The sequence below is a fragment of the Doryrhamphus excisus genome, chromosome 16 (genome assembly GCF_030265055.1).
Source record: "Doryrhamphus excisus isolate RoL2022-K1 chromosome 16, RoL_Dexc_1.0, whole genome shotgun sequence".
NCBI lineage: Eukaryota > Metazoa > Chordata > Actinopteri > Syngnathiformes > Syngnathidae > Doryrhamphus > Doryrhamphus excisus.
Genome location: NC_080481.1, coordinates 7,739,722 through 7,756,413, shown reverse-complemented (window position 1 = coordinate 7,756,413; position 16,692 = coordinate 7,739,722). Strand labels below are relative to the sequence as shown.

At 43.2% G+C, this 16,692-nt stretch overlaps 1 protein-coding gene across 3 annotated transcripts in view; it reads right to left on the bottom strand.

Annotated features, from left to right (window-relative positions):
• The window catches only part of LOC131104876 (neural cell adhesion molecule 2-like), a 170,612-nt gene extending 154,614 nt beyond the window's left edge, over positions 1–15,998 (bottom strand). For 2 of the 3 annotated variants that reach the window (XM_058052519.1, XM_058052517.1), the window contains exon 1: positions 15,729–15,998. In XM_058052519.1, the coding sequence (XP_057908502.1) occupies positions 15,729–15,780 (52 nt within the window). In that variant the 5' untranslated portion in view covers positions 15,781–15,998. The remainder of the gene's footprint in view (positions 1–15,728) is intronic. The other variant, XM_058052518.1, reaches the window with a different exon arrangement.
• Positions 15,999–16,692: the final 694 nt, after the last annotated feature.

The window sequence follows — 16,692 nt, the reverse complement described above, 5'->3', positions numbered from 1 at the left end:
TCTATATCGGTATCAGTTGATATTAGTATCAGTATATGGGATATCGGTAAGAAAGCCAATATCAAATATCTCTACACTGCAGTTTGAAAAAGCAGTACTGTCACCGTAAGCAGTCATCGAAATTTGTGGGTTATGATACCGACAGCCCGCATCTGCTCTATCTGGTCACCATGGGATCCTTCACTCCTCCTGGCTGCTGGCCAGTGGCATGGAGCATGGAGGTGGCAAATGCGGGAGGTAGCGCATCAAGCTTGCCGCTCCGCAGCTCTGAGAGCGTTTCAGATTCCAGATGGCTACGATTTATCAACCATTAAGAATGGACTAATGCACGCTACTCGACATGTGTTTGGGATGAAGGGACCATGTTCGACCATCACTGTCTATGGGGAGGGGTCTTGGACATTATTTTAAGGATTACTTGAAGGTGAAAACGCTGGAAATTCCAATCTTACAAAAGTTCTAGAAGAACGCTGTAATGTAAAAATGCAAATGTGATTGAAATAAAAGGACCAAAAGTGGTTCTCATTTTAACATTTCATCATGTATGTTCTGGTAAACATTTTCTACCCCCCGCCAGTGACGAGAACATCCTTTTAGAAATTATTTTTGTGACACAATATGCCTTCCACTAATGTGATTACTTTTACGGATGACGACAGTTGTCTTTTTTTAAGCAAATCGGTGCAATCCAATGACATGGCTACGTTGCTCGAGCAGATGCTTTTGGAGAATGGGGGGGGGGGGGGGTTTGCAAACTTAGAAAGCACAAGCAGATGGATTTAAAAAATGCTAAGTACTAAATGAAATATCTAGAAATGCTCAACTGTTTTGTGTACAAGCATCTTTTTTTACAGTACTTAAATCTGTTCAGGGTCACAGGGAAGGTAGAGCCCGGCTTATAAATATACATAATACAGCACTGACCAGGGGTTGTGCATGAAAGGCAGCTACTGTATGTGAACCATAATACTACTCCGAATGTATATCAAAATAGTACAATGGTCCAAAGAAAAAGTAAAAAGGGTTGAGACTTTTGGCCCCAGACTCCATGGAACAAGTTGACTGATGCTTGTCTGTTTAGTCACATCACATTACAGACTTAACCTTTCTTTACTGTGTGGCTCATGGGCTCAAGTCCAGACTTCTGGGACTTTTATGACGGTTGTGCCCTCAAGATCCTTGAACGTGTGAAAGGATCCGTTCACATTAAGCAACGAGTACGGACAACCACAGGATAAAAGTAGAGAATTGTTATCTCTTTATTAATACTGTTTCCTTGAAACATTCTATTTAATCGTTTTTATTATTTTAATTGTGTATGCAGCATGAGTGACATATTGTAGGTGCTGATGTGGGTGTAATTTGGGTATGAGTTTGGATTTTGCATTTTATAGTGGCATATCAAAATATAATGAATGCACTTAGACTCCAAAATATACGAATAGTTCCTTGCTCAACAAAAAGGTTAAATCATGTTTTTGCAGTAGAAAGGCGCGAGAGTATAATACCTTGCCCGTGCACGCACTCTACGAGGACGTTGACAAGCACCAATACCTTTCATCTCCCACATAAACAAACCCAGCAAGAGAAATCAAGACAGGTAGAACCCAAAGTGCTGCGAGATGTGCTGAATATTTCATCATGTTTTTACTGGGTCAAGGAAAGGAATTTAATGCTCTGCGTGTTCGACGATGTACTTGGAATATACGTAGGCACCATGGCGACTTCTGTTTGGGTAGCTTGTGCTCATCGGGCCGAGGCAGCCGGTAGGGTCACATGACAGGGTTGGCAAACTTGAGAGAAATATATACATGTATATAAAAAGTTTTTGGTGTAGGGTGAGTAAGTTGGTGGGTTTGTGTTTTGACACAAAAGAGCTATGACAGCTGCTGCACATGAATACCAGCTTGGCAAATAGTATCAGACACTTCTTTCTCTGCACACCTCATCTTTTAGGACAAGAAGTTGAAATGGAGGACGGAAGCTCACAACACTCAGCTGCCGCTTTTTTTCCTTTATTTCATGCAGGGGAAGCTGATGTTGTTAGAGCACCGAGTGGTGTGTTGTCAAGGTCAGCTTCCTCACCGAATTCCCATCACTCCTCATTCTCTGTGCCCCATCATCTACACCAACTACACCTTTCCATGCCCCCCCCCCATCCCCCTTTTTTGTTCATCTTCTTGCTTCTTGCCCCCTCGGTCCAGCCTCACACCCTCGGTAACAGGTGAGTTCCCAGGACTAATTAGAGTAGGCTTTCTCCGGGTGCAACGGGGGCGGCTCATTTGTAGGCCGAAGCAGAGGAAGCCGTTAGTTTTAATAACATTCTCCACAACCAGATTTTATGAACACATCATAAATCACGCGATCTCACGCACGTGGACTCACACAATGCCTTCCTCAGCCTTTATGGCTGTACTACATATGACGTGTGCGTGCCAATTGAAGACACACACACACTTAAACATACTGTACAAGCATTAGTTCGATATTGGTTATATATACGCTCCCATGACAGCATGGACCCAAAGCATCCATGCATTGCTGTCACACACCCACAGTAATCCAGTCAGTAGATTTGCAGGGGCATAACTGGCACGGCACCACAACTTTGGTCACACACACAGCCACTGCAACTCAGCAATATAAATTTGATACACATATTTTCTACTTGACACACACAAATTGTATTTGTCCCATTCTGGAATCCTCCTGTGGGTAAATATTTACATTAAATTACAGGAGCTAAAAGTTCACCATCAGAGTGTGTATGCATGTTCCTCATTAAAGAGTAGCAGGTGAAGGTGTCACAAGAATGTATAACAATAATGTGGCAGTGAAATTGAAGGCATCTGTGTTCATAAAGAGGTGGAACCAGGACTTGCACAAAAAAAAAAAGTCTCAGTTTGAAAATACCCGGCATGGCCTCAAAGCATTCCTGGTGACATAAAATGTTTAGTGTTCAGTGTTTGTCTCTCCCACAGCGTCCATACAAATGCCATGCACATGTGTCGTTGCCAAATTAGACTATTACGTCACTGTGAGATTGTAGTCCTTTTGGGAAACACTGAAATAAATGCTCACAAACAGCTTCATGCTGTCTACCCATTTGATTTACACACTGATACAGACGTAGGATGACACGCGAGCTTTCCATCAGGCCGCTTCCCTCCCACTGCCACAATCGTGCAAGGCTCGGATGCTGAAGCCTCACCGTTACATCCCACAAATCCATAAACAGACAAAAGATACGGCATCCACCAAAGTCTGGGTCAAGCGTCATGCCGAGCTTTATTATGGCAAGCGCTTTTAGCCTCTCGAACACCTGCAGCGGTTTCCCCTCAGAGCACAGAAAAATAGACGAAAGTACGGTCAAAATCTTTTAGCGCTACAGGAGACAATAGATGAGCCTGCAGTGCTGCTTCATTGGCAACAAGCATTAGAAGCGAAAGATTTTCATTATGAGCGAAATTGTCTCTACAAGTGTGGTTAAGCTCGATCAGACAGCACAAACAACAAAAATACACATACTCCACTTTGGGAACATGGGCTCTAGGGAATGTGAGGAGCACAGAAATTACATGAAAATAATCCAACTGGCTATTCCGCCAATGTTGGGAGACCATGACCGTACCCTTGTTCTGTCCATGATACCAACATTATATTGAGAGATAGATATGTTCAATTGAAAACATTTAAATAGTACAGTCAGGCAAAATGATCTGACACATTTGTAGGTTAAATAAAAGGCAAATAAAGTAAAGTATATATGATGCCATTTTGCTTTGTTTCTTTATCAGTTGCTGCCATGAATTGGACTGGTGAGCATTAGGCTTTCCTTGTGGAAACGTTTATCAAAACAAATGAATCTGTAACTGCAACACAACAAGCTACCAATCTTGGTAGACATGAGCACGTACCAGCTGGAGACACCATCTTGTTATGGGTTACCAACTTCAGAGCTACTGGATCTGCATTGAAACCAAAATCAACCGGCCAACCTGGCACTGCCAGAACTGTTTTAATTTTTAAAACATAATGAAACAGAATGGCATTATATGTACTTTTCAAAAAGAAAAACACTTTTTTGTTTCTTTGCTGTATTTCCCTTTTATCTAACCTACAAATGTATCAGATCATTTTGCCTGACCCTGTACATGAACAAATATTCCCATATCAACACACACAAAGGTACTGGCAACTGGTACTGTTGGGTACTGAAACCAATTCCCAGGAACCGTACCACTTCAATATGAGAGCTAGCGTCCCTAATTTTTGTGCAATTTCACTTGTGATTGTAAAAAATTACAGTCAACCCTCAGTTTTTTATAGGATTCAGTCTTTGTCAATGTTCATAACAATGTTCATACAATACGGCACATAGCCAACTAGTCTGTTTACCCTGTACCGAATCAATTTGTGGAATTGTCCAAACACAGCAACCTATATTGTATATATGTTATTATGAGCAATAAGGGGTTGCATCTAAAAACATCACATCACTTAGGTTGAATTCACATGTTTTGAGTGTCTTTGTTAATTACTTAAATGAAATAAATGAGTTACCGTCTTTAAAATGCTGTTTTTGACACCCCTAAACCCGTCCCTTTGAGGTGGCGTGTGTTATTGTTGTTACATTTTACAGCAGTGATAAGACTGGGGCTGTAACTAACAATAGTCGTTTAATCTGAAGCTTGTTGTTTCTATTAAATCGGGTAATCGGTGAGGCCCTAGACACACCAAATCAATATGAACCACACACAAAGACAATAGGTCTGCTGCCACGGATGACGAAGGAAGTTAAAAAATGTGTGAGAGACTGAAATCAGATGACTTTTCAATAAAAACGATCAATCGAATATGCCAAAATAATTGCTGATTATTTGGGTAATCTATGGATCATTGATTCATCAATTAATTGTTGCCGCTCGGATCAAAACAAAACCTAAATGAGTTGAATTCTTCCCCAAAGCAGCATTGTGCGTATGATTTCAGTGAGACAAAAAGATGATGAGGTTATTATCTGTAAATATGTTTGCGTTCTTGGCATTGCCGTGAGCCAATATCGCTGCCAGATTTTTATTAAGTCGACTTTGTGGCACAACATGAATCGTACGTATGTATTGTGTCCGGCGTATTGAGTGGTTAGTCATCGTGGTAATCCTCGCCACGAGGCATGCGGTCGTGACTGAGCCGGTTGCCATGTCTAATCTTGGCCAGTGCAAATACAACGATAAGAGTAAAGCGGTCCTCGGGGTGGGGGTGGTGAGCGCCACACTCCGCATTTGTCACTTGGAATGTCATGGTGCCACCAGCAGGGGATATGTATATAGAAAACATGGCAAATAAACAAAACCAAACCAATAAAGTAATGTTGACGTGCGTTTTAATTCCATAGATCAACAAACAAAGGTGATTTGATCCAGCCTTCCCTCGTGTATCATTCACATTTTCTCATTCCAATTTGGCTTTCCGAAAATGAAGAGAATATGTAGTAAAGGTTGAATGGAGATGAGTTCCACACAGAGGAGGGATACACCAGTGGGGGAGCAGCATGTCATACAGGTTATTCTTGGACTCCTGTGGGAGTGTGTGTGGGGGTGCCTCAGTGAACTCCTCATTTCTGTGGTGCTTTATGTAGTGTGACGGTTCCAAATGAAACTCCCTGATCGTGTGGGAGCGCTCTATTAATTTGGGGCTCAGGCCGCGTCCATTGGGAGGGAGCTGCGCCGTCCACTGCAGCATCCATTGCCTTGCGGTTGCCAGCTTCCCAAAGCTTATTGACGGAGGTGACGCTCTGTAATATTTCACCACATATACAGCTTGCAGGTCAAGCGCTGAGACTACCCATCATCGGGTCAGTGGCTTTGTTTCTAAGGTACAACATGGATGACATCTAGATATGGGGGCGGCATGGCTCAGGTGGCTCAGTGGCTGTCTCACAACCGGAAGGTTCAATCCTCCGTCCTCCAGTGACCATGTCGCAGTATCCTTTGGCAAGATACTAAAGCGCTAGTTGCTCCTGATGCAGCGTCATCAGTAGGTAAATGTGCTAACAGCGGCAAAACGCTTTGAGTGCCTTGAAGGTGTGACAGTTAGGTACATGTAACGGATGCCGGCCAGTGTGGCTTTCGTAGTAAACCTCACTCTCTCAACCATCCTGAACATGGGGTCGACAGTACAGCCTCTTGGCTCGACGCCTCTCATTCCGAAGGTCCTGGGTTTGAGCTCACCCGGCGGCGGTAAGCCAGGCAGTTTACATATGCAAGTCAGTACAGACACGTCCCAAAAAAGACTGTTGGGTGATCTGATCGTCACAATCCAGCTTTAGGAAAAATAAAACCAGGCATGTCATGTTCAAAACCCTCAAGCGCGTATGTCCACGTAAAAAGAGGCACTCGAACTAGAACTTCTGCTGCAACTCATCCACCGTCTTTTCACTCAACCTTCCTGTCATGATGCCAACACTGTCTAATTATTTTAAGCGGCTACAGCTTTAATGTATTCCTGTGGTTAGGGTTAGGGTTAGGGTTAGGGTTACCTGTTTAGGAAATACAAATATATAGGTCACTACAAGTTTCCATATCAAACAGATGTCTCAGATGTTTTCAGGGGTCCTCCTTCTGGCTGCAGGCCGGCCAACAACTGATTGGCTGTCTAACTACTTAAAACCAATTGTTTGAAGCTGAAGGACGCCAATTCTTTTTTCCTCTGACTTTTACTTTTTGGATATTTGATGATTGCTGCTTCTTCCAGAAGTACGCCCAGTCGCTGTGGCATGGTTTCCATGGCGCCTTTGACATCTCAAGACAAAGCTCAGCAGGTGCCTGCTGCTGCCCTCCTTTGTTGGCTTTGTTGTACTTTGTGTGACTCCCATTAAATACAATACAGATGATTTATAGCAGTTAATTGGTTCCAGAACCAACCGTGCTACATGAATTTCCACAATATAGGATTCAAGGTTAATAAATGAAACTGAAAGTCGGTCTGGAAGCAGTTAACCGCAATAAACTAGGGATTATTGTATAACTGCCTCACACCTCAACATCTGGGGTCCAGAGCTACCTCAATAGACACCAGCAAGGTCATCATCTTATCTACGCTGTATGGCCACGCCTCTGAATTAATCAATTAATCAATCATGAGTTGGCAAGACTCCTCCTTCTTCTATCTGGTAAAAACTGTTTCGGACACTCCTGTACTGTATTTACCGCTTTGAATAAGGTTCATTTCTGTTCCAGCATGACTGTGCCCCAGCACACTTAGAGACGAGTTTGGTTTGGAAGGACCCCATCAGCACCTTTGAGATGAACTAAGCTCTAAACTTTGTGGGAATTATTGGAACAGAGGGCTCCACCAGAATATTTAAGACACCTCCAGTAGTTCTGCATCGCCTTACTTGGCACAAGTAAGCCACACTCCAAGCTTTTTGACCATCAGCACACATTTATGACTTTAGAAAACCACAGTCACGAACACACAAAACACAAGAGCTTCTGAAGCCACAAAGGCTGAATTCCGGTGCTGCTTAAAAGGCTTTTCGCCCTCGCAGACAGCACTTCTGGTGTGGGAGGAGTGGGAGCATCATGCAGAGTCTAGTGTGAGCACATGAAAAGAAGAAGAAATCAAAAGTGGAAATCAAATTAGAAACAAAAAGAAGCTGGCCCACATTGCATTAGGAAATTCTGTTTGAAGTTTGTCTGGCATGCAAAGGCAATCAGGAGAGTCGAGGCTGTTTGGCCACAGTGAGAGTTTGTCTGCTGCACTGCTACTTCCCCACCCCCACCCGCACCACCCCCACCTTGTCGTCCCCTCTCATCTACTCCAAATCAAGTACTAGCGCCCATAAGCAAGGATATTGGTGACCAGGCAGGAAAGCAGAGATCTCTTTTCAAGATGGTCTCTCATTTCATTTCCGAGGAGACCCAGCAAAGACAGCCAGCATCGGGCACATGATCTTTGGTCTTGTTTACAACGACTGCTGCTGAGCTGTGTAAGTGCGACTGGCAGCTAGATCAATCTTGAGTGATTCCATTGTATACATTTGCTCATAAAGAGAGCATTTCACCAGCTCTGTGCTTATAGAACCACGTGATGATGTTGTGTACTTTTGAGCTCTCAGGACACAATGTAATGAAAGGATCTTACTCTGGTGAAAAAAAACACACAACGCATTCCATTGCTAAGCTTCAGCAAATGTCTTCAGGCTAAAATTTCGTTTAATCAATGTTCTCCTTCTCTTCCATTTTCACCAATTAGCACAATGAGGGGAAAAAAGTAGGCTTTGTGGTTGTCAATAGCGGCCTCTTCCTCATTACTTGCTCTTTTCCAAGAGGACATTCATTAGTCTGTCATATGGCTTCCTTTACCTGTCATCAATCCATCATCATTTCATGTTCCTTAGTATGCTCCACTAATTCAAGACATGTCAGCCTCTCAATTTGGATGTCCAAGCCCAGTGTGCTATTTCAAAAGGCAGCTTTTAGACGACACAATGCAGAATGCTGTGGAAACTGTGTATTGAGATAAGTGGTTCCTATTAGAAAGTTGATGGGAGACTGAGGCCTTGTCCACAAGTAGCAGGCTATTTGTAAAACCGCATATTTGCCCCTCTCCGTTTATGGAAAAAATGGTGTCCACACACTTGGACATCTACACATAACCACATTAATGCGATGCGGATAACAGCGAGGACCGTGACGTTCAGATATTGTAGCACCATTCCTCCAGGAGGATAACTTCCTTTTCCATCTTCCCAGTCTGACCCCAAACCGGCGCTGAAGCCCGTTACGAGGAAGATGCCTTGAATGTGAAATGGTGTTTCTTCACCTCTGCTCTTCAACATGAAGCAGTATTTGGGCTTTCAAAAACAAGCGGACAAAAAGTGCAAAAAGTACAGCAGAGAAAGCCTGTTTGCACATCAGAAGCACTGACTGTTCCACAGAAACATAACATAGAACAGATCAGGGCTGCAACTACTAATTATTTTCTTAATCGGTTCAGTGTTTTTTATCCGCACGGTGTACAAGTGGTTACCATGTAGGCCAGCATGTTGGCCACACAGTCAGGAGATTGGGAAGACCTGTGTTCTCCTGGGTTTGATTCTCCTAGTGAGGATAAGCGACATAGAAAATGCATGGATAGATTCATGTGAAGCTTGTTGTTTCGATGGCAGTAATCCCACTTCTAATCGTTTTGAATCAATCATGGCCTTTCAAAAACATACAAATACAAATCATGCTGTTTTGTGGTTGCATACAGCCCATTATTAGTAAAAAAAAAAAAAAAAAAAAGTACGCAAATGTAAATTATTTCTGCTATATTAGGTAATATGAGTGTAAAGGTGACTTTAGGGGTGTTTTGTTTTGTCTAGAGGGCTCTAATAATGTTAAAAAAAAGTATTTGGAAGGTTGTAAACAGGTTTACTATGTGCTAACTATGAAAATATTACAATAAAATATACTTTATACAAAAATCAATTAATTCTACTTGGCGTAAAGTCACTAATCTGGACCCATTAACCGCTATAAAAAAGGGATTACTGTAGCCGAGTACACAAAGAAGTTAGTGGCTTGGTCTGCAACATACCAGAAAAGAGGCAAAAAGGTCAATCGCTGTTTTCCAAAGTCGTCGCTCGTGTGTGAATATTTTGTATCTATCTTTAATGGATAACTAAGGAAATTTAAAAAAAAACATTCACATTTGAGAGGCTGAAATCGGACGTTTATTACATTTTTGAATAAAAAAACAACAACAAATCGAATACCACGATAGTTGATGATTAATTGGATAATCGATTAATCATGGGTTAATTAATTCATTGCTGCGGATCTAAAACACACATTGACATAACATTGTACAGACAGAGGTCAACACCAATCAAAAAACAACCAAAAACATGCAGATGAGACATTAACTTCCCACTGGTTCGACTCAACGCATCCTGGCCCGGCCCATTAACCTGCTGGTAGGGGTGATGGGATGCAAATCCACAGCCAAAGGGTTTCCTACTTGACTGGTACCGACCCAGATGTGAAACACTGGACACAAGTATGCGGCACACAGCAGCTGCCTCCTCCAATCACATTACTGTGGCCTAATCTGATTCCATTTTGACACGATCCAATTACATTTTATTAATTTTGCCTCAGTGCGACTCCATAGAGTTTGAGTCCATCCCTGGTAATGCACTTTAACAAGATGCAATCGGATTCACTTGGAATGAAAGAATTTTCAATGCAAACTCTTCCCGCTCAATGCTCATGCACTTCCTGCACATATAGTACTTTCACCACCTCCCCAGGGAAGACATTAGTCACTTCAATGACATTTTATGAGTCAGAATAGAGGAGAGGTTGACAGAAGATGTTATGGTGCCAAACCTTATTGAAAAGGTGCCAAATTCCCACCTACTGGAATGTCAGCTCCCATCTCCGCACAGTGCGTGTTTCCAACACCGCCAAAGACGAATCCACTTCCAAATACGTATGAATATTTGCTACACAGGTCTCCTAATCCCTGATGCTAATCCTGTTAGCTGCACAGTTTCTAAACCTTTCTCAACTGCCCGTGAGCAAGGCACATCGCTTTGCATTGCACGCCAACTGACCTCGAAAATCTCCATGAACACCTTAAGAAAAAGGTACGACTTTGTGTCGCATGTGGAAGTGCTGAAACAAGGCGTTTTGAGCAAGTTTTAGTCACACAGACGACTCTTTAATAATTGAACAGCTCCACAGCTCAGAGGAACATATGCAGGTAAAAAAACAAGACGTTTCTTGGAGTTATTTCACCATTTCTGCATGAATGCTCGGATTCAGGTGTCAGAATGGAACCGGGGGCTTTACATGCCAAGACACAGAGCACAAAATGATTGCTAAATGGAAAAAGCACACACACTATTCCAAAATAATGTAGGATAATAAATAGCATATCCATACCAATGAGATTGCCCTTTGGACAACGTAGAGGCCTGCTGACTCTAGTGCTTCTTTAAATGGATTCCTTATGCGTGCTTGCCTTGAGGGTGTGATTTGTCCCCCATACACAAGTTCCTTCTTCTGGACAATCACTCAGATATTACAACCCATTACAGGGCACCGCAGACACCATTTCCACTGTCCATGACGATTTCTAGAAAAGGACTTCTATAAATATGTAGTAGCCCGTCTGAATCTGTGGTTTTGTTTGAGGCGTGTGTGGTTCTGCTCCTTTGTATGCTTCCACCCAAACCCATTGGTGTGAGCAAGCGCTACATGATGTAAGCAAACCTCAAACACATGCTCAGGCCCTGGCTCGTGGGGGTGCAATGAGAGACACTTAGGCACATGGGTATAAATCTTTAAAACCCTGAGCCACTGACATTTCCCCTCGAGAGATACGGCGGAATATCTTAATTACGGCACTTAACATCACATTGGCGGGTCCCCCGCGAGCCCAAGCAAGCATGTAATTCATTGTACTAAGCGTCGGTAAAAGACGCATACATCAACCTTCAAGGATGCAAAGTGCAAAGTGTTTGGTAAACTGGGACTTTGAAAGCTGGAGGGGATAAATGCGCAGTTAGCGATGACGCCAGTCACAGAGTCAAGCTAAGGAATCGAGAAAAATAACACATTTTTGCTCTTCAATTCAAGGTCAGTTGTTATTTTAATTCATCCCCAATTCTGGCAACTATCTGGCAGCTCAATTAGAGACTTTTGCCATCATGAATATCTCAGATAATGGTTGGTTCATGGTGATGTAAGAGCACTGCAATAAAGGAACATAGAAAAGACATATTCCAGTATTATGCTGGTGGGGGGGGGTCTGCTTTAAGTCTCAGGGGCATCAAACCAGAGATGACTGTACACATCCTAATAGGTTTGGGTGAATGTCTGGAAATATGACAATTATTAAACGACAGCCGGGCTGCACGGTAGACGCTTGGTAAGCGTGCAGACCTCACAGCTAGGAGACCTGGGTTCAATTCCATCCTCTGCCATCTCTGTGTGGAGTTTGCATGTTCTCCCTGTGAATGCGTGGGTTTTCTCCATGTACTCCGGTTTCCTCCCACATTCCAAAAACATGCTAGGTTAATTGGCGACTCCAAATTGTCCATAGGTATGAATGTGAGTGTGAATGGTTGTTTGTCTATATGTGCCCTGTGATTGGCTGGCGACCAGTCCAGGGTGTACCCCGCCTCTGGCGGAAGGCTGGGATAGGCTCCAGCACACCCTGCGACCCTCGTGAGGATAAGCGGTAGAAAATGAATTAATTAATTAATTAAAGCAGCAGCAATAATTAATCAATACCTCGATTAATCAAATATCAAATTACTCAAAATCTATTTTAGTATTTGTCCAATCGTTTCTTGATGTGCAAATGTATACATTCTCTGATTTCAGCCTCTCTGATGGGAATATTTGGATTTTATTCATGAGAGCAGACCTATTATCTTTGTGTTTTAGGCAAAACTAAATTTTCACACAGATTATCTTTGACTTTGGAAAACAGCCATGGATATTTTTTGCCTCTTTTCTGATAGATAAATGTCTTTGGTTCATATTGATTTAGTCCTTCCAGAGTAGGGATCTTGTTAAGGTTTTTATGAGTGGTTAGAGCGCAGACCTCACAGCTAGGAGACCTGAGTTCAATCCCACCCTCGGCCATCTCTGTGTGGAGTTTGCATGTTCTCCTTGTGCATGCGTGGGTTTTCTCCGGGTACTCCGGTTTCCTCCCACATTCCAAAAACATGCTAGGTTAATTGGCCACTCCAAATTGTCCATAGGTATGAATGCGATTGTGAATGGTTGTTTGTCTATATGTGCCCTGGGATTGGCTGGCCACCAGTCCAGGGTGTACCCCACCTCTCGCCCGAAGACAGCTGGGATGGGCTCCAGCACCCCTTGTGAGCCTTGTGAGGATAAACGGTAGAAAATTAATGAATGAATGAATTATCAAGCCCCCTAAATTATTTGGTGTGGTTTTACAGATGCATTCACAGACTTGCGGTGAGTCAGATATTTCAAACTCCAACTCTCAGACATTTCAAAATGGGCAAAGGGAGCCACAAGAGGGCGGCTGAAGAGCTACGGGTTGCAGACCCCTGGTCTAGGTCGTGACTCGGTTCATCGAAACAACAAGCTTCAGATGAATCAACTAACAAAATAACGTTTAGTTGCAGTTCTCATTCACCATTCCACTTGTTCGTGTACAACACGTCGACTAAAAGTCCAGGCCACGTATTCTTTTGCTCTATGCTGTAAGCATACTCCACCGTCACTGGGAGTGCTGCACAGCATGCCTTGCGGGCTGAACGGATGTTGTATATTGTTCATTGTTAAGTACCTTTCGTAGTAGCAGTCATTGCATATGTGTTGCCTACCTGTTGAGTGTTAAATTCCCTGCCTGAGGGTTAGCCTCTAGCGTTTATTTAATCATTTCAAACTGTTACGTCGAGTAATGACCCCCTGCTGTTTCCATTGCCTTGTCAAGCTCATTCGGGAGTTCCGGTATGGCGAGTGCTTCAAATAATGAGGAACTTCCCCTGAAAGGAACACTGCACTTTTTGCCCATCATCCACAATACTTAAGTGAAAAATGAACAAGTTGTTTTCTCTTTTTTGTGCGTTCTAAAGATATACAGTAAAAAAATATAAAAAGAGGCAGCTAATTAATGCACGTAAAGGGACCCACCTATTCCTCCTAGAAAGCCGGCTATTAAAACACCTCTACCAACCTCCAATAAGGTTTTCTGGTCTTATATTCATGCGGTGACCACGTAGCGGCAGGTACACTCATGATAACATGTAATACTTACAGTATGTTGCAGTACTTTTTTAATGCATTACCAAAACTTCCTTCCTGGGTGCATTGATTTCACATAGCAACAAAGAAAGGAACACCTACACCGAGAGTTAACTATTCCAAACTCAAAAACAAACACAGCAGCAGGGGGGCAACCCAAATGCTGGACAACACTCCATAGGCGTGTGACAGTCGGCAGTCTAAAGCAAAAAGTGGAAAAATTATTGAATCCATCGGACTAGATCGGACTAGACCAGCCTGTTTCAGCGGTGGAAGACACCAGATTTGCCGGCAGCATAAACCCTGTTGGGAGCATCCTTAATCAGAACGATGCCTCTGGTTAATATGCACGTCAAATTATGTACTGTGAATGGCTGTTTTTTGGAATAGGCGCGTTCCATTAAGTCAGGGGTGGGCAAACTACGGCCTGGGGGCCACATGCAGCCCACCAAGCGTGTGAATCCGGCCCGCCAGTTGCTTTCTAAGTATTTCAACATAAAACCTGGCAATATGACTTGTAAGTCGGATGTTCATTCCTTCATTCATTTTCTACCGCTTATTCTCACGAAGGTTGCGGGGGTGCTGGAGCCTATCCCAGCTGTCTTTGGGCGAGAGACGGGGTACACCCTGGACTGGTCGCCAGCCAATCACAGGGCCAAGTCGGATGTCTTATTCAGTTAAAAAAAAAAAAAACTTAAAATTTCAATAAAATGGGACATGAGAACATAAAGCTCATAGTATAACACTTTTACAGATAAAATTGGACAAATAATTCAAGGAAAATGATAAGCATAATATAGTGTGTGTGTGTTAAATATATGTTCTGGCCCCCCTGGACAATTTTGTAAACTCAATGCGGCCCACGAGTCAAAATATTTGCCCACCCCTGCATTACATGCATTCTTAGTTGCTTCTTTTTAGCTGTTTTCATCTCTTTCCAAAGCCATATGTGCTCATGTCTCACATAAAGATAACGTATGATGGGCCTCTAACCATCACTTTTGCACCATGACAGCACTGCAGTACGCTTACTGTATTAAAAATGAGTGAAATAATAATGAAAAATATTTTTTAGCCACCTATCCTGTCCATAAAACCTAACCATATATAATGTATATATAATGTATAATAAATACATCATGAAATGAACACCACTCCGACAGTGTCAACCAAAAAGGGCTCTGGTGGCGGCCCGGGTGCACCACTTTGCAGCACTCTACCCCCCCCTGCCGTCGATGGCCGGCAAACCGCTGAACTCAAGCAAGTCATGTCATACTTCGACAGCTGATTGAACACCCACGCAGATGAGGATGGCAACATGTTGCCGACACAGCGGCTGCATGGATGCAGGCACTACAAACGGCTCTAAAGCAGCTTCAATTGTGTCTTTTTTTTTTTTTTTTTTTACTTTCCACGCCTGCTGCCCGGACGTGGCAATCGTGACGCCTGCTGATCAGACCTGAATGAGACTCCGCTTGGCGGCCACACAAACACACCAACATACAATGTGTGAAATAAAAGCACCGCATTTGCAAACTTCCCAAGCCCACTCCTGGCTGCAAGTACAGCATCAGGCTGGCGAAATGGCTTCATTTGGGTTGTGGGTTGTGGGTTGTGTACCCACACAAATGCTGCATTCGTCGTCAACTAACCAGAATAAAAAGTTGTACTAATAAAAGCTCGATCTTGACCACCCGTTCATACAAAATGTACATATGATATATTACATAATATCTGCCTTCTTTAAAATAAAAAAACACATCGAATAAAACAGCCCTTCTCCTCAAAATACGTGATGCAACTACAAAATAAGGTCCACTCCAACACTCCAGCCGTCATTCCGTCTCCGGTAGCTGATCGCCTTTAACTCAAGTTTGTCCACAAAGTCAAACGGTCTGCACACACGTACACGCACGCGCGCACACACACGGAAGCGCGTCTTACCTTGGCTTCCGCACACCAACACCGCCATCAGATTCGCCAGTAGGATCATCATAGTCGGCCTGGTCCTTTGCGGCTAGAAAGATGCAATGCAACCAAAATACACGGGCGGCTCCGTTCATCCACTGTCTTGCTACGCCGGGGGACTCTGGTCTGCCTCGACTCCTTCCTTCCGCTCCTTCCTTTACGCGCGCTCCCGCTGCCAGGCTCGTTCACTGTGCACGCTCCACGTCCCCTCTCCTCCACCACCAGGACCTGCCGACGTAAACTCTGGGAACTCGGTGTTGGTTCATGGTGGATGGCGTCCTGGTACAGTTTTAGAAACACCGGATGGGCAAAAGTATTGGGACGCTGGGCCGGTGCATCTACAGGTGGTGATAATAGTCTGCTCAGATAGTTGGAGCCAATCAGGGGTGACCAAACAAAAAAAACAGCAGAATTGGAAAATCAGCAATCATTTCCCAAGAATAAAGTCAAAATATTGATATAAAAAAGTTGTATTCGAACAAGGAAAGGACCTAATTTTGTAATATGAGGAAAAATAACACAATTTTAGTAGCATGAAGTTGAAATATAAGTTGAGAAACTGTGAAGGAAGCAAAACCTAAATACTTCCAGCAATAGCCATGGCCCCCAGTGTGTTATTTAGCACAATCACTGCTGTTTTTAATGATGTTTCTCAACACACGCATCATACATTTCAACAGGTTTTTATGGACGCGGCTGCAACAAACAGACAATCCATTCTAAAGATCCCAGGTCCTGGTCTCCCCGCCTGCCCTGTAAAACACACTTTTGAGAACTTGGAACCAATGTCCACCCCCCTTCTTAAAAAATCATTTCAACAATTAAACCCCATCAACTCTCTGTAGAGTCTAGACCAGGGGTGGGCAAATATTTGGACTCGTGGGCCGCATTGAGTTAACAAAATTGTCTGGGTGGCCAGAACATATATTTAACACACACA